General features: G+C 37.2%; 1 protein-coding gene and 1 long non-coding RNA gene across 3 annotated transcripts in view; one reads left to right on the forward strand and one right to left on the reverse strand.

The window, feature by feature from the left end:
- LOC140691766 (uncharacterized) overlaps positions 1–22,952 on the forward strand; it is a 302,036-nt gene that overhangs the window by 191,607 nt on the left and 87,477 nt on the right. The window lies entirely within an intron of this gene.
- Positions 1–22,952, reverse strand: part of PHKA1 (phosphorylase kinase regulatory subunit alpha 1) — a 106,209-nt gene that overhangs the window by 9,571 nt on the left and 73,686 nt on the right. The window contains exons 18-28 of one of the 2 annotated variants that reach the window (XM_006218471.4): positions 21,703–21,869; positions 19,707–19,883; positions 17,902–17,993; positions 17,395–17,534; positions 9,022–9,178; positions 8,463–8,542; positions 7,199–7,277; positions 6,928–7,057; positions 4,724–4,825; positions 3,693–3,808; positions 3,525–3,563 (exon numbers count right to left, since the gene is read on the reverse strand). In XM_006218471.4, coding sequence (XP_006218533.1) covers positions 3,525–3,563; positions 3,693–3,808; positions 4,724–4,825; positions 6,928–7,057; positions 7,199–7,277; positions 8,463–8,542; positions 9,022–9,178; positions 17,395–17,534; positions 17,902–17,993; positions 19,707–19,883; positions 21,703–21,869 — 1,279 coding nt within the window. The remainder of the gene's footprint in view (positions 1–3,524; positions 3,564–3,692; positions 3,809–4,723; positions 4,826–6,927; positions 7,058–7,198; positions 7,278–8,462; positions 8,543–9,021; positions 9,179–17,394; positions 17,535–17,901; positions 17,994–19,706; positions 19,884–21,702; positions 21,870–22,952) is intronic. The other variant, XM_006218472.4, reaches the window with a different exon arrangement.

Raw genomic sequence — 22,952 nt, forward strand, 5'->3', positions numbered from 1 at the left:
TGGGAAGAAATATTTACCAATCACATATCTGATAAGGGACTTACATCCAGAATACATAAAGAACATTTGGGGACCTGAATCCAGAATATATAAAGAACCTTTACAACTCAACAAGAAAAAAGACAAATTACCCAAGTAACAAATGGGCAAAGGATCTGAATGGACATTTCTCCAAAGGAGATAAACAAATAGCCAACTGGCACATGAAAAGATATTTAATATCGTAAGCCATTAGGGAAATGCAAATCAAAACCACAGTGAGATACCACTTCATATCCACTAAAATGGCTAGAATGAAAAAGATAACAATAGAAAGGACTGACGAGGATATGAAGAAACTGGAACTCTCATACATTGCTGGTGGGAATGTAAAATGGTGCAGTCTGTTTGGAAAACAATTTGGCAGTTCCTCACAATGCTAAACATAGTTACCAAATGACCTAGCACTTCCTCTCCCAGATGTATATCCAAGAGAAATAAAAACATATGTCCACACAAAAACTTATACATAAAGGTTCATAGCAGTGTTATTCATAATAGCCAAAAACCAGAAACAACCCAGATGTTCATCAACTGATGAATGGATAAATAAAATGTGGTACATATCAATATAATAAGGTACTGTTCAGCAATACAAAGGAATGAAATATGGATACATGCTACAATGTAATGAACTTTGAAAAACTTATACAAGTAAAAGATGAAATACATTGGGGAAAGCAGTTCTTTGACAGTTTAGATTCAGAAATAAATATAAAATAAAAAGAAGATAATAGAAATATTTTCTGAGAAAAGAACTTCTCACATTTTAGTTGGGCCAAATGCCTATATTACCATAGCTATGTAAAAGAGAAACACACCCTAAGACATTTTTATTGGCCAGTGACTATCACACTGATGTACCAAGTAGATGAACTGCCATTTGATTTCTCTTCGTTGTCTTCATCTCTACCATCAAGATCCTAGGCTGCTGAGAGTGGAGTCAAACCACAAAGGCTATTCAGACTCTTCCAAAACCAAATATCAAGTTCTGAGCTTTTAGATCAATTTTGCCTCTATGCTTCTGTCTTCCTTTATTAATGTGGATATGATAAAGTTGGCCAAGTCATACTATACTAATTCATTACAGGGTATATTCTTGGTTAAGGTCAACAGAAATACCAATATTATTTCCAATAGTTTTCCGTTTTTTGTTTGATGGTCATATGGCCTTAATCTCTTCAGCCTAAGAGACCTGAAATCATAGGCCTTTATGTATCAATGATTTAAACCAAGGAAACTAAATCAGAGGTCAGTCTTCCTAAACTGTAAGATTCATGAAGGCAAGGACCACATCTGTTTTGTTCACTACTGTATTTCCAGTGCCTGGTGCAAAATTGGCATTCAATATTTACAAATGAATTAATAATCAGAAGAATAAGTATCCCAGTGGTTTTCAAAATTAAAAATGCATCAGAATCACCCAGAAAGCTTATTAAAACACAGACTGCTGGGCCTCATTCCAGCCTTTCTGAATCAGTAGGTCTAGGGTGGGAACCAATATTTTACATTTCTAGGAAGTTCCCAGGGTATACTGATGCTTTCTGGTACAGTGTCTGGTGCACAGTATGCATGCAATTAATTATATTAGTTGAAAGAATAAATGAATAAACAGATACTTAACAAATAAATACTTATTAAATTGAATTTTATTTTCTGAAATGAAAAAGGGGAGTTGAACTCCCTCTCCTGCCTTTTTGGAAAAGAAATGGAAAGTTTTTACCCCTATACATGAAATTAATTTATAAGTATAAAATTTTACTTTTTGATTCATTTTGTTTTTCTTTTCAATCAGTATATGTCATGATGTATATAACAGCATATTCAAAGCACTTGTGAATGGTATATAACATAAGATAGCAGCAGTTACCAGAAAAGATGGTAACATCAAATCTATACCCAGAGGATGACCACCATTGGTTATAAAAAAAAACTTGAGAAAATAAATTTTTAAAAGGGTTGAGGCAATACAACTCTTATTTGGGTTTTTAAAAGTTATTAGTAGAGTAAAATTACAGACTATTCAAGTAACTAGCCAGCATGTTATCATTAAAAAAGCTGATTGAAACAGCCTAACTCTAGACATCATGGTAAAGGGTAAAATAAATAAAACTACCTTTAAAAGTATTTTTTCCTATAATCAGAAAAGAGGACATTGGTGAGTGGTAGAGAAAAGGGCTTAGAACAATACAAAATACCAGACAGGTAGGTGAGGGGGGAAAATCAGTATTTAGAAATAAGAAAGCAATGAAAATTTAAGGCTCTCAATCCTCTAAATTATACTCCTAACAATTTTGCCTTTCTTGAAGTCCTATAGATAGTGAATGTGTACAAAAAAGAATTAAATGATATAGCTGGGTAGGTCAAGTTCTTCATATCATATTAATCTAGCTGGGAACATGGACTTCAAGTTCTAAACATATAGTGAACTTGTAAGTAATACTGTGTGACTATAAACAACAACTACAAAGTATTTATCCAGTCACTGTCAACCAAAAAAAAAAAAGGACTGTTTAGGAAGAGTATCAGTTTAACTCTTATGAAATGTTCTTTCACCTTTCAGATAGGAATGTTCAAACTTTCCAAATTGTCTGGGAAAACACCTGTAAAGTGAACAATTTTCTATCACAAGGCTCTTTCTTACTCCATTCTGTCCTTGCCCTTGCATAATATAAATGTGGAAGGGTATCTGATAAGTATACTCAAATTAAGTTCACTTCAAATTAAACTTCAAGCATTGTCTCATTCTTCTTCTGAGTGGTTTCTAACACTTAAAACAAACAAATAAACAAACAAAATTTTCATTTCGTCTCTCTTCTTCCGGACATGCTTTAATACTGTAAGCTAGCATAAGTCTATTTTTGAAAGCAGGAGGTTTTAAGCTTTTCATGAAAAGAATTTGAAATCAATGATTTCCCAGAGTTTTGAAAGGAACTATAGAAGTCTGTATTAACTATTTCTTTGTATAACATAGTAACTCATTTATTCTCATCTGCAGGGAAAAATGAGTAAGAGGCTACAATATGATGTTTCATGACTCCCATGAACTCCCAGATCGATTTAGATGTTTTTCCTCTTTGCGTCCACAACACTTTTCGTATACCTCTATCATGACAATGATAAAAATCTAATTTCAGGTCAATAACTGAAAATAGATTTTTAAAAAAGCCTTCACCTAGACTGGTTATTAAAAGTACGAAATCTAAGTCATTTCATAAAGAAAATTAATTCTAAAATTACATGCTAATCCTAACAAAAGGAACTCAAGGTTTCAATTTCTTGCCATCAAGAACAAATTACTTTCCTCCTAAAATTATCAAAATAGTTTGGTCTGGGAAAAGGAACGCTGTCTATAGAATGATTGTTATAAAGGAGACTCAAACAAGCTACTTTGTGGCTTATTTGTAAAAAGGCCATGAGCTCATGCATGTTTTATAGAACTAAAGGCAGGTTAATTTATGTTAAAGAATCCCTACTTATTTCACCTGACTCTCAGTTGAGATAGACAGTCTACGAAATTCCACCTGAAAAATAAATGGCTCAAATTAAATTCAGGGTATGAAACAAAATACATGATCTTAACAAAGTCTGATTCAAAAAGAATGTTCTTAAACATGACAACATCCCAGCTCATTTCCCAAGTAGTAACTTACCTGCTTTATCTCACTTTTTAACTGCATGATCCCAGTTCGTTCTGGTTTGGTTGCTCCAACAGCACCAACCTCACGGATAGAAATAGCAGGGCTGATATTTGAATCAGTGGGGCGAACTATACAGCATGACAGATTAAAGAGAAAGAGGGAGGAGAATCAGGTTCAGTTTCTTTTCTCCACCAAATTCAAGACTTAGATGCATATCCTCCTTTTATGTTAATAATAATAAAAAAACAATCAACTATAACTTTGCTGTTCAAAGTGTGGTCCACAGATCTGCAGCTTCAGCATCACCTAGGAGCTTGTCAGAATCTTAGGCCAAATTCCAGATCTACTGAATCAAAACCTGCATTTTAGCAAGATCCCCAGGTGATTCTTATGAACAATTAAGGCTTGAGGAACACTATTTTATAACTTTCTTTATCCATCTGGCATTATATATTTATTTATTCCAAGTCTAGAAGTTAAGCATGAGAGATAACCCTTTTCATTTGCTTTGATATTTTAGGTGCTTGATACCAAATACCACTGCCAAACCACCAAGTGCAGGTGTAAGACTAATTTGTGATAGACCCCTAGACGTATTTGAATTTAAAGGTGAAGGATACATCAGAAGTACTGCAGCAGCCACACACACACACACACACACACACACACACACACACACATGCACACACCACTGTTAAGTGCTATTGAATTATTGACAACTAGAATACAAGAAAATTTCAGATGATACAGGTTGCTAGTTAGCCTAAAGTAGAGACAGGATAATGTAAGGGAAAGTATAAAACAGTCCAAAACAAAACATGATCATAATCCACTTAATTGATGTATCATTTAAGGAAAAAAGGACACACAGTGGTTTCCAAATCTTATTCCAGAAGACAGTTTTGGTTTTAGTGGTCTTGTTTCATATATTGGGGTTCTATTTATTTGGGGGAAAATTCCTCTGATACAATAAAAACATTTTAAAATCAATGAGACACTTAAAACAAACACTCAGAAATGGACATGCAGTTATTCAACCTTACCACTTCGTTCCACTCCAAACTCCTTGCCACTGAGAATGTGATGCAGGAGGTTCTTCATGGCTGAAGGACTGAGATTCATCAGGCCATCTGTGGCTTCCTCAGCTAGTCAGCAGAAATGTTAGGACAGAGGGATTTCTAATTAGCCTTCCATTCTCACCCTATTTTTCTCTATTTCCTTTCTGGCTTAGAATTTCTGAGTCACTTGATCGGAACAACAGAGTTACAAAATAAATTTCCAGCACCATACTGCCTAGGCATTCATGCTGCAACGGAGTCTTATTAATTTAAGGACTGATTATCCAGTTTATGGATTAACCAGGTCCTTGATTTCTTCTTCATCCCTCTTCCACATCATTAGGGTACTCAGTAGAATCTTTATTTGAAAGTGGGAAGAATCAAAGGAGAATAGTGCAACTGGAAACCAGTCAGAGAAAGGCAATGGATGTATATATGAAGATGGACTAAAATAATTAAAACCTTCCAGTCTGGATATATAGAGATTTAAAAAGAGAATGGATATGAATTCATGAAATTACGAAGAATATTGAGAAGATAATTTCAACTTGCTCATCAACATTATTAGACACTTAAGAGTTTACTACATATAAGTCATGATTTTAAGCAATGTTAGTACAAACAGGTATGACAGGGTACTTGACCCTGAGAGACTGACCAACTATTTGGGAGAGATTGGACATGTAAACAAGACAAACAACAATAAAACATGGCGTGGCTATATTAAGTGAGGTATAGAGGTATAGACAATAAATGCTTTGGAAATCAGAGGAAACATCAATCTCCAAGGATGGGGATTGATAAAATTAGTGGGAAGTACTGTTGAAGTAGGAGGTAGATGCCAGACTGTTGAAGGTCTTGAGTATCAGACCCAGGGATCTTGACTTTATCCTAGAAGAAAGAAATAGCCATGGTTTGATGAATCCACAAGAAAAAAAATCCATAACAGGCAATTAGGGAAAAGTGAAAAATGCTTGGGGATTTATTCCTTGTCAAAGTTTATTATTGAATAATCAGACCCTCATAAAACATCCCTTGATACCAAAGCTAGAGTTTATATATATTATATATATATATATATAAACACACATATATACACACATATATATATATATACACACACATACACATACACAATACATGTAATCTAACCGTGTGCTGAGTTGGAAATCATTTGGAATCAGGCAGACCCACTCAAATTCAACTATTTACTAGCTACGTAACTATGGGCAAGTTATTAACCTCTCTGAGTTTCAATTTCTTTATTGGTAAAAGTGAGATAAAAATACCTTCTCTAGAGGGTTGCTGTAAGGATTAAATGAGATAATGTATGCTAATATAAAACAAAAAGTACAGAGTCTGGCATATGGTAGGTATAAAATAATCATTACTTTTCTTCCTTTAAAGGGTTATTTAAATATAAATTATTTCATGTAATTTAGGTTAGAGTCAAACCAATAAATTTAGCTCCTTGCTAACAGCTCAGTTAAAACCCTCTTAGGGAAATTTAACTGAAACAATGGCTAAAATTGAGTTTTGCAACTGTGATTTTATTTTTGTATGCAACCCCTATCTCTATTATCTTGACATTCTTGTTGAAATCAAACAAATACCAATAGGAAAAATAGTCACGCCATGGGGTCCCGCCACCAATGCTTTACACAATTCTACGCTACCCCTTTCACAGGCCCCAGCTATTCTTCTATAAAACGGTTATCTTGCCAAATATATACATAGTTAATTTCAAAAAGAGTCCTGTCAGATAAATATTAATAGAAATACTGCCTTCCTTTATTTGATCCTGATGTTGACTAGACAGAATACTGACACTATAATCAAACTGATGTGGTGACTCATTCTGGTGGCCAGAAGCTACACTGCCTGAATCAGAATTGACCACAGTCTGTCACAGTAAGTTTGATGCATGCCTCAAATCACTCTAGGAGTTAGTAGGAATGTAATTTGGTGTGCAGAGCCCCCAAGAGGTGGAATTTAGAAGTTGAGAACTAATATATAAATCTGTCATAGCAGTCCCTTGACTTGTACAGAGACTAACATGGGAACAAGATTGCTAAATGCAACTTCTGAGCTACTGATAAGTGTTTTAGCTTCCTTTCCCTCCTGATTCAAAACTCAATAGATCTACATTAAAAGTGAATTCTGCCTCAAATAGTTGCTAAATTGAGTACCTGAGCATCGAAGGGAGTGGGCCAGTTCTGTTGCCATAACTTGTATGATCAGACCAATTCGAAGTCGAAACATTTCAGCAAAGAGGCCAGGCTGAGTTCGCATATACATGGCTAGATATACCATTATTTCCTGTGGGTGGAATAAGGACAGACAAAAATCTTGCCCCTTGTCTCACAAGGCCTATTTTCTGGTCTTCAGAAATTGCCAGATCAACTTGAAGACAAACTTTTAAATATCAATCACCAGATTAGGCTTTATAATTCTGCTCACCTGTGTAAGAATTGAAATGCTCATGTCCCCTTCACTGGCTTCATCTATCAGCTGAGTGAGTGTTTCATAGGGCAGAGGTCTAAGGAAGAGGATAGTAAAGAAAGACAAAGTTCTGCAACTACTTAAATCTAAATATATTGAGAAAATAAAAATGTTCCTCCCAAGTCCAAGTGACTGTCTCAACATCTCATCATTACCGAGCAGTCTTCAAAGTTCATTGCCTCCCCCAAAGCACTATGGCTCAGGTCAACTCAGGAGAGCTCTACTATCTCCTTTGTGAGCCTGGACTGCCCTTCTCCTTCAAAACTGTATTTAAAACTCACCCCATAATGTCCTTCCGGACCAGTTTTTCATGGTTAATTCTTAACATTTGACAAATAACTATAATGACTAGAAAGTAATAAACTAAGTTTAAGCTGTGCCTTTTGGGAGTCATTTTATTACTTTAGAGTCACACTTTATAGCATTATACTGATTTTTTATAGTTTCATCAGTTTACACACACACAGACACACACATATGCACACCTCCTCCCATACTTCTGACTCTCCTGTTAATACTTAGCACTCTGGGGGAATGGGGCATGCCATCTTCTTTTGGATTGCCCGCAGCAGTCACAAAATTGATCTGATTTGTAACAAAAGGTTCTGTTTGCCAGGAGTAAGGTGTTATGGGTTGAACTGTGTTCCCTCAAAGTTCCTATGTTGAATCCTGGCTCCTATACCTCAGAGTGTGACTTTTTTTGGAGATGGGGTCTTTACAGAGGTAGTTAAGTTAAAGTGAGGTCACTGGGTGAGCCCTAACCTAATATGACTGGTGTCCTTATATAAGTGAGAAATTTGGACAAAGAGACACACACAGAGAGAAGAAATGTGAAGAGATATAAAGGGAAAACAGCCATCTATAAGCTAAGAAAAAAGGTCTAGAACAAAGTCTGGAGTATAGCTGATTTTTTGTGGGTGCTAATTCCAGTTGCCCTGTTTATTTATTTTTTTGGGAAAGCCAACAAGTAAAAACAAAAGACAAACAAACAAAAAAACCCCAAAGAGCAAAATACATTTGGGTACTATTCCCTGTGAGTTTTCGCTTTCATTTACTCATGTCCTGTCATTACCAACATTCTCACATTGTCTCTGACAGAAGCTCACATACGTAGGATGTTATCATCCATTTACAGATTAGGACAAGAGAACTGTGGTCAGTCCATACAGCTCCTGAAAGTCTCAGAGAAGCTTGATCAAACTTAACCAAAAAGCATACTCACGCAGAGATGGTCTTCTCTCGAGGTTCTGGAGGGAGTCCCACCGTCAAATGTTTCTGGTGGGACAGAAGGTCTGTGCAAGCCTAAGAAGAAAAAGTATAACAGTATTATCTCGTCTATATAATACCTCAGATTTCCATGAAAATGCCTCTTTTTAGCCTAGAAAGCTTTGCTCCCCCTTAACTTAATGACATACCAAACTTTTCCTCAGAAAACGCCATGAAGATCAGAAAAGAGGGATTTCTAGGAAGGAACAATGAGGTATCTTTATTTCCTAAGAGGTAGGAACTTTTAGCCTAGTATAAATTCATTCTTAAGATCTACAATTCTTACAGTGTATAACACCTCTACAAGTCTACAGTTTATATGCTTCAGTAGTATATATTTGACATTCATAAACAAAAGAGCTACCTGAATATCAGGAACTTTATGTGGGAAAAACAACATCTCAAATGATTAGAGGTTGTGGTGGTTGCCTTAAAAAACAGCTGTGGAAACCAATTTTCAAAAAGCACCTCCATTTAGATTTGGTATCAATTCAAGAAGAATTTATAGTAGGTACCTCATCCAACGCTTCCACCTTCTTCCTTAAAATTCCAGAGATGTATCGGATCAGGCCCCAGTGGCGAATTTCTCCAACTCTGCCATATAGTTCAGTAAGAAGCTCTCTGACTGTCGCACTCCCTTCATCATACAATCCAGTGTCCCACTCAGGTCCTCTGGAATGTTAAAGACAGGCCTAAATTAAGTGTAAGTAAAGCTACAGGCAACAATCTTTTGTGTTATAATGGATATGCCTGTTTTTGATAGATCTCTCTTATTAGGAAATGAATGTTATTTACTAAGAATTCTTGTAAAACTATGATTAATAGTCAGTCCTGAAAGCCAGATACCTAAACAAGAATAAATTTTAGTTTCAACTATGTTTTGACAAAATGCATACTTTAACCCTCTTAATGGGCTTCAAAGTGCTAAAATTAAAAGTCAAAGAACTGGAGGAAGAGGCAAGATGGTGGAGTAGAAGGACGCTCGTAAGTCACCCTCTCCCACAAATACACCAAGACCCACATCTACAGACCCACTCAGCCAACCAGAGCACCTGCGGAACTCCGACAGAACATCGCCCTCTTCAAAAGATAAAGACGCCAAAAATCTGGTAGGAGAAAAGGAAAAAAGAAAGAACAAAAGGCAAAGCAGCGCGGGACTGGTCCCGCGGGGAGGGAGTGGCAAAGGAGGACTGGCGCTCGCTCGCTGGGTCTCCCCTCTCCAACTGAGAGGCCAGGGGGACGGAGGGGGTGCCTCTGAGGCTCGGATCAGTACAGAGCAGCCCTTGTCTGACAGAACTAAGTTAAATGGGCACAGAGCGTCCCCCCAACACCCAGCCTGAGACGCGGGCCAGCAGTGGCGGGCAGGGCCAGGCTGCACAAGCCGGGCGGAGGACGGGGGCGGCTGCACGGAGGCAGCTCCGGGGGACTGCAAGGGGCTGGGCGCCGTGGCTGTGGGTGTACAGGACAGAACAACCTGGGCCCTCCATAAAACAGCAAGGTTGATGTGCTCTCGGGGGAAGGGTGCATACCCCCATCTCTGAAAACCCACGGAAAATGTTCAGGGGAAGAGAGGCGGGGCTCAGGCACAGCCACCATATTCTCCGGCGCTTAGCACCCAGGCTGGGGCGGGGGCGAAACCTGCATCGGCAGTGAAGGGCTTAGCAGCCTCAAAGGCCACACTGAGATGGGCCTACAGCCCAGGGCAGATAGGATCCTTCCATCCTGGTCCCTCAGAGAACTTGCTCCACAAAGACAAACAAGGAGCTCGGTTTTGGCTCAGAGCAGGGACGAGGCTGTCCCTCGGTCTTCCCCGAGCCCACCCGTGGAGCGCCGACTGGGGTGGAGTGCGCAGCCGCACAGAGCAGCGGAGCTACCGGCGGCGCAGGTAGAGGGAGAGCAGCCCCCCGCCTGTTGGGCAGGAACACAGACCCTGACTGACCGAGGTGCTGGGAGGGGGCACGACCCGCCCTCCTACCTGGCCAGTCTGCAACATCTGACTGCGGCATGCGGAGGGGCAGTGACCCGCCCGCCCACAGCAGAGGAGAGCTGCACCTGACCCCGTGTTAGGAGAAGGCGCGATCTGCTTGCCGACAGGTGCTGGGAGCAGCACAGAAGAGGGCGCCAATGGAGGGCCTATGAAAACAAGCTGAGCTTCCAAAACAGGACGAAGACAGAAGGACTTCACATTAAAAGCACACAGACTCCAGGAGAACACAGACTCCAGGAGAACACCGACAACCCCCCCTTTTTTTTTTAAATCTGTTTTTACCTGTTCTATTTTCTATTACTCTCTTAATTTTTACTTCTTAATTCATTTCTATTTCTCTTGGGTTTTGATGTCCTGTTATTGATTAGACACAGGTTTCAAATACATCTATTCATCTCCCCACCCCTTTTCTTTTTTTTTTAAAGGTTTTAAAAGGACCTCTCAACCCGATTAATACTCTGCTTCAACTCGCTCTTCTATTATTCATTATACACTGTTTTCAAACTCTCTTTCTCCCTTCTTTTAAAAATCTTTCTCTCTCTCTCTTATTTTTTTTCCCTAAGTTCTATTCCTGAATAGGCATTAGATAGATAAAATCCTTAAGATCCAAAATAGACAACTGATACTCCATAAACCACAGTGCCAGAGAGGTATGAGCAAGATGAAGAAGCAGAGAAACCTTTCCCAATTAAAAGAACAAGAGGAATCCCCTGAAAGAAAGATCAATGAAATAGACATCAATAGCCTACTAGATCAAGATTTCAAAAAAGGAGTGATCAAATTGCTGAAGGAATTAAAAGAGATAGTGCTTAGAGATATAAAATATGTCAAAAATGAAACTGAAGCTATAAGAAGAGCCAAGTAGAATGGGTAAATTCATTGACAGAGATGAGGAATGATCTAATAGCTGTGCAAAGCCGACTAGATAATGCAGAGGAACGAATTAGTGATCTAGAAGACAGGGCAATAGAAAGCACCCATTCAGAAGAACTACAAGATAAGCAAATAAAAAATAATGATAACAGCATAAGGGACCTATGGGATAATATAAAGCATCCCAATCTTCGCATAATAGGGGTCCCAGAAGGGGAAGAAGGATCAAAGGAGATTGAAAAGGTTTTTGAAGAAATCATGATTGAAAACTTCCCAAACTTAAAGAAAGAATCAGATATCCAAGTACAGGAAGCTCAGAGGGTCCCAAACAGGAAGAATCCAAATAGACCGACACCAAGACATATCATAATCAAGATGGCCAGAGTCAAGGATAAAGAAATGATTCTAAAGGCAGCAAGAGAAAAGCAAAGAGTGAATTACAAGGGAACCCCCATAAGGCTCTCAGCTGATTTCTCTACACAAACACTACAGGCCAGAAGGGAGTGGCAAGATATAGTCAAAGCCCTGAATGAAAAAAAGATGCAGCCTAGGATACTTTATCCAGCAAGGCTATCCTTTAGGATAGAAGGAGAAATAAAGAGTTTCACAGACAAAAAAAAGCTGCAGGAGTTTAGCAACACTAAACCCATGCTAAAAGAAATATTGAAAGGGCTATTCTAAATAGAATAGCAGCAGGATGCTACAGAAATGAGAAACTCACAACTGGAAAGGTGATAACTCATGAATTACAAATAAAGAAAACACGAAATTATAAAAGAAGACATACAAATCACTGAGAGTGGGAGAGGGAGGCAGGGAAATATAGAATATTTTTTCTTTCTTTTTTAAATTTTTTTAACAGTATGATGGGTTTGAGATCATGTTATTATCAGTTTAATAAAAAACAGTTATAGTAATAGGTTAATAGATTTACAAAAAAGGGTAACCACAAGTCAAAAATTTACAAGGGAGTCACAAAAATTAAATAAAATCCATGATAATACAAAGGAAAATTACCAAACCACAAAAGGAAGAAGAAAGGAACAAAGAGGATATACCAATTCAACTGCAAAGATAAGTTCAAAATGGCAATAAACACACATCTATCATTAATTACTGTAAATGTTAATGGACTAAATGCTCCAGTCAAAAGACATAGAGTGGCAGACTGGATAATAAAGCAAGAACCTTCAATATGCTGCATACAAGAGACCCACTTTAGGGAGAAGGACACATATAGATTGAGAGTGAAAGGATGGAAAAGGATATTCCATGCAAATGGAAAAGCCAAAAAAGCAGGTGTTGCAGTACTAATTTCAGACAAAATAGACTTTAAAACAAAGGCCATAAAGAAAGATAAAGAGGGACATTTTATAATGATTAAAGGAGTGATACAAGATGAAGATAATACACTCATTAATATATATGCACCCAATATAGGAGCACCTAAGTACATACAAGAATTACTAACAGAGATAAAGGGGGATATTGATGGGAATACAATCATAGTTGGAGATTTTAACACTGCATTAACATCACTAGACAGATCTTCCAGACAGAAAATAAACAAGGCAACAGAGAAATTAAATACTACAATAGAAAAACTAGATTTGGTGGATATTTTCAGAGCTTTACACACCCAAAAAATAGAATATACATTCTTTTCAAGTGCACATGGAACATTTTCCAGGATCGATCATGTACTTGGACACAAAAGAAACCTCAACAAATTTCAGAAGATAGAAATTATCTCAAGCATCTTTACTGACCACAATGCCATGAAACTGGAAATCAACAACAGAGAAACAAAGGAGAAAAAAAGAAAAGCATGGAGATTAAATAATATGTTATTGAAAAAACAATGGATCAATGAGGAAATCAAAGCTGAAATTAAAAAATACCTTGAGACAAATGATAATGAAAGCACAACCACTCAAAACCTATGGGACACAGCAAAGGCAGTGCTAAGAGGGAAGTTTATAGCAATACAGGCCTTCCTCAAAAAAGAAGAACAATCTCAAATAAACAAGTTAACCCAACACCTGAATCAATTAGAAAAGAAGAAGAAAAAGCCCCAAAAAGCAGCAGAAGGAAGGAAATAATAAAGATCAGAGAGGAATTAAATACAATAGAGATTAACAAGACCATAGAAAAAAATCAACCAAACCAAAAGCTGGTTTTTTGAAAAAGTAAATAAAATCGACAAACCTCTGGCCAAACTCACAAAGAAGAAAAAAGAGAGAGCACAAATTAGCAAAATAAGAAAGGAAAATGGAGAAATTACAACAAACAAAATAGAAATACAGAATATCATACGAGAATATTATGAAAAACTATATGGAACCAAACTGGATAACCTAGAGGAGATGGACAAGTTTCTGGAAACATACTGTCCACCAAAACTGAATCAAGAAGAAACTGAACACTTGAACAACCTGATCACTAGAAAGGAAATAGAAATAGCAATTAAAATCCTCCCTACAAATAAAAGTCCAGGACCGGATGGCTTCACTGGGGAATTCTACCAAACATACAAAGAAGAACTCATACCAGTCCTTCTCAAACTCTTCCAGACGATTGAAAAGGAGGGAATACTCCCAAATTCATTCTATGAAGCCACCATCACCCTGATACCAAAACCAGGCAAAGACACTACAAAAAAAGAGAATTACAGGCCACTATCACTGATGAACATAGACGCCAAAATCCTCACCAAAATTTTAGCAAATAGAATCCAACAACACATAAAAAAGATTATACATCATGACCAAGTGGGGTTCATCCCAGGGACACAAGGCTGGTTCAACATACGCAAATCAATCAATGTAATACATCACATCAACAAGAGAAAGGACAAAAACCACATGATCATCTCAATCGATGCAGAAAAAGCATTTGATAAAATTCAACACCCATTTATGATAAAAACTCTCGCCAAAGTGGGTATAGAGGGAACATATCTCAACATAATAAAAGCTATATATGACAAACCTACAGCCAGCATAGTTCTCAACGGTAAAAAACTCAAAAGCTTCCCACTAAAATCTGGGACAAGACAAGGATGCCCACTATCACCACTCCTATTCAACATAGTCCTGGAAGTCCTAGCCACAGCAGTCAGGCAAGAGAAAGAAATAAAAGGGATCCAAATTGGAAAAGAAGAGGTAAAAGTGTCACTATATGCCGATGACATGTTAATATATTTAGAAAACCCCAAAAGGTCCACACAAAAGCTACTAGAGCTGATTGACGAATTCAGCAAGGTAGCAGGTTACAAAATCAACGTTCAAAAATCAGTTGCATTTCTTTACACTAACGATAAATCAACAGAAAAAGAAAGTAAAGAAACAATCCCTTTTAAAATAGCACCCAAAGTAATAAAATATCTCAGAATAAATCTAACCAAGAAGGTGAAAGAATTATACACAGAGAACTATAAACCATTGATGAAGGAAATTAAAGAAGACTTTAAAAAATGGAAAGATATTCCATGCTCTTGGATTGGAAGAATCAATATTGTTAAAATGGTCACACTGCCCAAGGCAATCTACAGATTTAATGCAATCCCTATCCAATTACCCAGGACATATTTCACAGAACTAGAACAAATCATAATAAAATTTATATGGAACCATCAAAGACCTAGAATTGCTAAAGCATTACTGAAGAGAAAGAAAGAGGCTGGAGGAATAACTCTCCCAGACTTCAGACAATACTACAGAGCTACAGTCATCAAGACAGCATGGTATTGGTACCAAAACAGACATATGGACCAATGGAACAGAATAGAGAGCCCAGAAATGAACCCACAAACCTTTGGTCAACTAATCTTCGACAAAGGAGGCAAGAATATACAATGGAATAAAGACAGTCTCTCCAGCAAATGGTGTTGGGAAAACTGGACAGCAGCATGTAAAACAATGAAGCTAGAACACACCCTTACACCATACACAAAAATCAACTCAAAATGGATTAAAGATTTAAACATAAGACAAGAGACAATAAACCTCCTAGAGGAAAACATAGGCAAAACATTATCTGACATACATTTCAAAAATTTTCTCCTAGAAGAAATAAAAGCAAGAATAAACAAATGGGACCTAATGAAACTTACAAGCTTCTGCACAGCAAAGGAAACCAGAAATAAAACAAGAAGAAAACCTACGGAATGGGAGAAAATTTTTGCAAGTGAAACCGACAAAGGCTTGATCTCCAAAATATATAAGCAGCTCATACGACTCAATAAGAAAAAAATAAACAACCCAATCCAAAAATGGGCAGAAGACCTAAACAAGCAGTTCTCCAAGGAAGACACACAAATGATCAAAAAGCACATGAAAAAATGTTCAGTATCACTAATTATCAGAGAAATGCAAATCAAAACTACAATGAGGTATCACCTCACACCAGTCAGAATGGCCGTCATTCAAAAATCCACAAATGACAAATGCTGGAGAGGCTGTGGAGAAAGGGGAACCCTCCTACACTGCTGGTGGGAATGCAGTTTGGTGCAGCCACTATGGAAAGCAGTGTGGAGATTCCTCAAAAGACTGGGAATACACTTACCATATGACCCAGGAATCCCACTCCTGGGCTTGTATCCAGAAGGAAATCTACTTCAGGATGACACCTGCACCCCAATGTTCATAGCAGCACTATTTACAATAGCCAAGACATGGAAACAGCCTAAATGTCCATCAACAGGTGAGTGGATAAAGAAGAAGTGGTATATTTATACAATGGATTACTACTCAGCCATAAAAACTGACAACATAATGCCATTTGCAGCAACATGGATGCTCCTAGAGAATGTCATTCTAAGTGAAGTAAGCCAGAAAGAGAAAGAAAAATACCATATGAGATCGCTCATATGTGGAATCTAAAAAACAAACAAACAAACAAAAACAAAGCGTAAATACAGGACAGAAATAGACTCATGGACAGAGAATACAGACTTGTGGTTACCAGGGGGGTAGAGGGTGGGAAGGGATAGACTGGGATTTCAAAATTGTAGAATAGATAAACAAGATTACACTGTATAGCACAGGGAAATATACACAAAATGTTATGATAAATCACAGAGAAAAAAATGTGACAATGAGTGTGTATATGTCCATGAATGACTGAAAAATTGTGCTGAACACTGGAATTTGACACAACATTGTAAAATGATTATAAATCAATAAAAAATGTTAAAAAGAATAAAAGTCAAAGAACTAATGAAGAAGTAAGAACAATGTTTGCTTACTTTTAAAGGATACATATACATTGTTGCAAAAGTTACTACAGCACAACTCAACTGTGAAGTACCATAAAAGACATATAAAGTGCTATGAAATCGGGAATTTAACATATGATAAAGGTAAATCATTTATTAAATGATGTTAAGACAATCACGTAGCTTTTGAAAAAGAAGTTGAATCCATGCCTCACACTGTATACCAAAATTCCAAATGTATCAAATTTAAATGTTAAGGTACTACAAAAAATATGGGAGAACTATTTCATAATTTTGGAGGCAAAAGGACTTTTTAAATGTGAACTATATACAAGAAGCCATAAAAGAAAAGACTGATATATATATATATATATATTAGTATGTGTATATACAATAAAAATTTTAATGCAAAAACCATTATAAGCAAAGTCATAGGACAAATTCATAGGCCAATTTCCCTAATATATAAAGAATTCCACTAAAAAACTACTAGAACTCATCAATGAATTCGGTAAAGTTGCAAGATACAAAACTAATATACAGAAATCTGTAATGGTTATGTTTTTAGTCACTTACAATGTACCAGGAGTTATATTAGAGATCTTGTTTAATCTTTACAACAATTCTGAGGTAGACATAATCCAAATTTTATAAATAAAGACTACTGAGACTTTGAAGTTACACAGTGGGTAGGTTGTAAAACTATTCAAATCCGTTTATCAGTGAGACTCCAAAGCTGTGCTATATTTACTATGCTCTACTGCCTTTCTACATGAACAGGAAACTAGGCTGATCATACCCATCACTTACTTCATAGTATACAGCATGTGGAGGATATCAGCTTGCTCCTGTAAGCTGGAGGTCTCCTTCAACTGTAAAACCAGTGCTTTGAAGTCCACTTCCCCAGACTGTTTTCTAGGAAGATGTATTTCTACACGAACAGAGGGACCCTTTAGTTTGAGAAAAGATAAAAAAAAAAAAGAAAGTCCACAAGTGCTCACTTTAAATAATGCCCTGGAGTATTGATCTTTTCATCTAAGAAACTCTTCTGTGAGAGTTCCCTAAATTTTGATGAAAAGTAAAGTCAAAACAATGAATCCTTCAGAATGTATGATATGGCAATCTAGTTTTCTTAAAGCCTGATGAGAAAAACTTCCCCATTTAAAAAGTGAGCTAAAAAGGCCATATATCTTCACCAGGGTAGCATTTTGCCTACCACCAGTTACTAGCAGAAGCCATAATGGCTAGTTCTATTATTTTCTGTAAGGATGGCAGTTTTGCAAAAAGCTGATAGAAATACCTCGTGTGCAAGTTTACCTGGTTCTCTCGCGAGGTGTGAGGTGAGTCAAGTAAGTTCAATGAAGGCCGGGAAGCCTGAAATATCTTTGTAGGAAGATACATGTGAACATCTGCAAGAGGTTGACATTTATGGGAAAGCTTAGATAATTAGGATACTATTAAAAATGCACAGTTGACCTCAATAATGAAGTTACATATGGGTTGGTTCTTTACAGAACGAGAATAAGACATTTATCCTTTCTTGGGAATATCAAAGAAAAGAAATAGGAATGTCAGATAAATCAAAGAATGTTCAATTAATCAATAAACATATTTTGAATGGAATATCTAGAATTGTAGTGTCAGCTGGACATACAAGATACTAAATTCTACGAATGTAATCAATACCACAATGGTGCTATTACTGGTGCTTTAATAGAATATCATGTATAATAGAAAGAATCCAGTTATATTTTATATTTCCTGGACTCTTCTAGGAGAGTATCTGGCTGCTAGCAGTTGGATCTCCTCAAGAATAAATAAATAGATGAGGGGGAGGGTATAGCTCAGTGGTAGAGCACATGCTTAGCATACATAAGGTCCTGGATTCAATCCCCAGTACCTCCATTAATGAATAAATAAACAAACAAGCAAACAAACAAAAAACAAACCCGATTACCACCTCCCCCCCAATAATGGATGCTCATATCTAGGGAATCAAAAAAGGTACTGGCTGACCAACTTTGAGATATTTCTAAGATTTTTACTCACAGTTCATTGTTTAAATACTTACCATAACCTCTAAGGAGAGACTCTCTTGTCATTTTTGCCATTTTACAGATACAGAAAGAGAGATACAGAGCTCAAGTAACTGTTCAAGCAAGTAAGTAGCAGGGCTGGGAGTGAAGCTCAAATTCCCCTTCACAATCTATAAGTATAACTTAATAAAGCTGATCTCTTTGCATAAGCCCTTTGTCAAGGAAGCATACGCAAAGGCTCTGTATGCTAAGCTTTTTCCTATTCTAAATGTTAAATGATTCCCCAAGGGTCATGTTTAATATCTTTGGTTAGTAGTGGTCAATAAAGTTTTAGACAGTAAGAGCATGCATCTCGATCATTCTCATTATTTGTGAAATGTTAACATTTAGGTCCGCTAAGTGTGTGGCCAAGGAGCCCTTCTGTCCCTTCATATGCAGCTACCATATAGGCACTAGACACTCTTAGGAATCATGTCTACAACTGGCAACGTGTAGTAGAAAAGACATCCTTCACTGCAAATACTACAGGAGGAGGGTAGTGGTCATGGGGAGGAGAATGGCAAAGTTGCTGAAGAATGAGTACTGTAGCTGACAAATACAGCTCTATACTGTTGGAACAACAGACTGTGTAAGTTGCAGCTGGTCCAAGGGAACCAGATACAGCTTACCTAAGGGAGAATATCTCCCTCTCTGTTGCAAGGCTACCTTGTAATAGTCTGCCATGCTTTATCTTCAAATGAAATTACTTCCAAATTAGTAACTTTTCCAAAGGAGAAAAAAAATGCTTTCCATATTTTAATACTTTGATGGTAAAACAGAATATGCTCCATGTCTCTTGTTCTGTCTCTTCTTGCTATGTAACTGGTTAAACCAGACTATATAGCACTGGTTACAGCAAAACTATACCCAATTCATTAATTTTACAAGTATCTGGGTATCTAATATATTCTAGGTGCTGTCTGAAATGCTGGGGATTAAGCAGTGAACAAAACAAAGTTCCTGCTTACACTGTAATAACCACCCCACCCCCATCGTGGGCTTCACGTCATCCTGTTCCTGACTCCAGTGAGTCATGGCATTACTCACTCTGTACATGCAGCTCCTTGGCCTTGGTCACCAAGGACATTAAATCGCAGGTTGTTTGCACAGCAGCTCGGAACCGATTTAGCCCTCCCTTCTGTGAGGTAGGGGCTAGTTTAGGATGGGGATCAGTGTGAGCCAAAAGGTGATCTAAGTAACGAGCAACTTCATCACCACAGCGAGCTGCAGTTAGTGGGGGAGGGGAGAGAAAAAAATAAACATTTTAGTTACTTCACAATCTACCCCACCAGACAGAATGACTGGCTCCTGTGCCCACAACACAGCACCAGAAATAGGTTGTTTCAGTTCATGGGGGAAAAAAAAGTTTGTAATCATTACACAATCTCATAGCTTTACCACTCAGAAACTATGGTCATTTACCAAGACCCAGCTGTTCTTCAACTTTGTTGAGCTAAGTTAGGGCCCCTGAAAAGTAGTATGAGCTTATTTTAGGCCGGGTGGAGCACTTCATAATCTATGTACGTGTGTGATGGTAGTGGTGGAGGAGGAGTAGAACAGGGCCCCTTGAGTCTCACTGGTATGTGGGGACTTGTAGGGAAGGGCAAAAATCTTCCACTAAACATTGAGTCTAGCTGAAAACAGACAGATTCCACAAATGGCAGTGACATCCTAATGACAAATATAACCTTGAACACAATCTAGACACTTGAGTGGAGGATTATGAAGAATTTGGAGAGAAGCGCTCTCCCCAAGGAAGGGCTGGCAAGCAATAGACACATCCATTGTGAAGCCACCAATGAGTAAACACAGAGAGGGGAAATGACTCAGAATGCATAATACCAAATTTAGTCAAACATATCATTAAAGAGATATATTTCATAAAGTAATCTAAGCGAATGACAATTAACAGATATAAATCACAACTACCCATGGAATAGCAAACAATCTCAATATAAGATCAGTCTTGTCTGGTTTTCAAAATATTTCAGCTTATGCCAACATAGATATCATGACTTTGGTTATTACTGATAACAGGAAATAATCTTGTATTTAATGTACTCTTCCAACAAAGAAATTCACACTATTTTAGATCTTATGAAAACAAAGTGAATGAAATGGTACTTATGTGAGTAAATGCTGAGCCCAAACAAGAAAACAGTCCTTTCGACTGCTAGTTGTGTTGGTTTATTGTATATGAGATTATGCTTGCTAGCTCACCAAGGAAAGCTAATTTATTTTTCTTCTCTCCAGCACACCACTCTTAAGATAAAGAAATTGGCTGCCTTAAGATATGACTAACAGTCAAATACTCAGACAACGAAAACAGGCAAGCCATGTTTTAGACAGCCAGAAGGATAATTCACTCCTATTGCCCCTTCTCTCTTTAGGATTCAAATAATGTAATGCCTGCCCTGCCTAGGTCAGTATCTTAACAATTTAGGGTGTTTCTCAGCCATTTTAAATTTATGCCCCTATTATACTTTCTCACTGTATCATCTTTGTATTCCCCAAGGCCAATTAGATTTTATCCTGCTTTATTTACCTAGTTTGTAATATGAAAGCAACAGGTATACCAGATAGACTTTTTCAAACTATGTAGACCTCTTTAGAGATTCTGATGTGCCCCTGTCTTATTCTATATAAAAATCTTTAATTGAATTTCATATTTTTATGTTTTTTAACTTCAAAAAGCAGTAGTGTATATATGTCTAGTTTTCATCCCACATACTTGATTGAATATCTCACTCACCACTGCTTCCTCCCATTTTGACATCACCAGCCACTTTATGTACCCAGGAGAGAAATCTTCCCTAATCTTAGTAAGGGATAGTCCAGTCTATACTCCATAATCACCACAGGGATATTAGACCAGAAACCAAAGGTAAGTAGAAGGATGAAAAGTGAAGCCAAACAAAAGTAGAAATCTAAGTGTATTAAATAGGTGTGAGACTGCTGGCAGTGAGAAATATTAAGGAGGGGTGCTCAACAATACTTTGTATTCTTGTCAAGCAAGTCCAGTGCCTTTATGAAGCCTCCTTACCATTACTGGCTGAATCATAACCATTCATCCAGTCACCAGACACTAGCTCACTATCGTAGTCCTCATAATCTTCAGTGTACAGTTTACCCTCAGGTCCAGGGTCCATGAAGCTCAAATGTGTGCGGCAAGATGTTGTCAAAAACTCTGACAATTTGCCTGTTTGAATCCTGACAATTAGAGGGTAAACAGAAAACAGAAAATTAGAGGAAATCCTTTTTAAAACAACGTAGTTCAGCAAAGAAAGGATAACTGGAATGTTCTATTGACAGATTACCAATGTTTTTATGTTGGTACAATTTTGTTAAAGTGAAATTTTACAGCACTCCTAGATGTAGTGTAATATAGGTTAGGGTGCCATGGTAATAAAGATTACAATTACGGGTTCACAGTCCAGCAGCAAGCAGGTCAGTTTTGCTTTCTTTCACTGCCATATATTATGTTGCTAATTATGCCAAACAGTTGGCAAAAATTTCCACTGGCTACAAGAGAAGCCAGGACAGAATGAAGATAAATCATCACAAATCCATCATATCACTTTTAAAAATACTCAAAAAGACCATTTTGAAAAGGAAAATGGTATCTGAAAATTTCAAGAATTATAGTGGATTATAAGTCATATCCTCCCCTACGTATAAAGCCAATTGCAAAACCCAAACACAAAGGGAAAGTCAGTAGTACTGATTTTCTAAGGACGTCAGCTTGAGGGGGCTTCCAATGGCCAGTTCTTGGATAAATTTGAACACTGAAATAAATGATGTAATGGAGTGTGACATAAGAATAAAATAAAGATATATGATTCTATGCTGACACTAAAACTACAAAATAAGAGGAGGTAAGGGAAAGGTCTTTTTTATAGAAGGATTCTAACTACTAAATGTACACAGAATGCTAGAAACACAGAATCATCATTTTACAGCCCCATTAGTAATATCTGATTCAATGGAAGCTAAAGCTACTTGGTCAAAGATTGTTGGAGAAAGGATAATGGAGAAACCTGGAATATACTACTTTAACCGAACTGAGAGATGTTCTGCAAAATAACTGACCTTCCTTCTGCAAAACTGTAATGAAAATTAGCATAAAATATTAATAAAAGGCTGGGAAATTGTTCTAGATTAAAAGGCATCAAGGAGATATAATGACTAAAGGTCCATGAGTAATCTTTCATTGGATCTGGAGAAGGAAAAAAAGCTATGGGAAAACATTATGGAGACAATAAGGTAATTCTGAATATGGACTCCATATTAGGT

The sequence above is a fragment of the Vicugna pacos genome, chromosome X (assembly GCF_048564905.1).
Source record: "Vicugna pacos chromosome X, VicPac4, whole genome shotgun sequence".
Taxonomy (NCBI): domain Eukaryota; kingdom Metazoa; phylum Chordata; class Mammalia; order Artiodactyla; family Camelidae; genus Vicugna; species Vicugna pacos.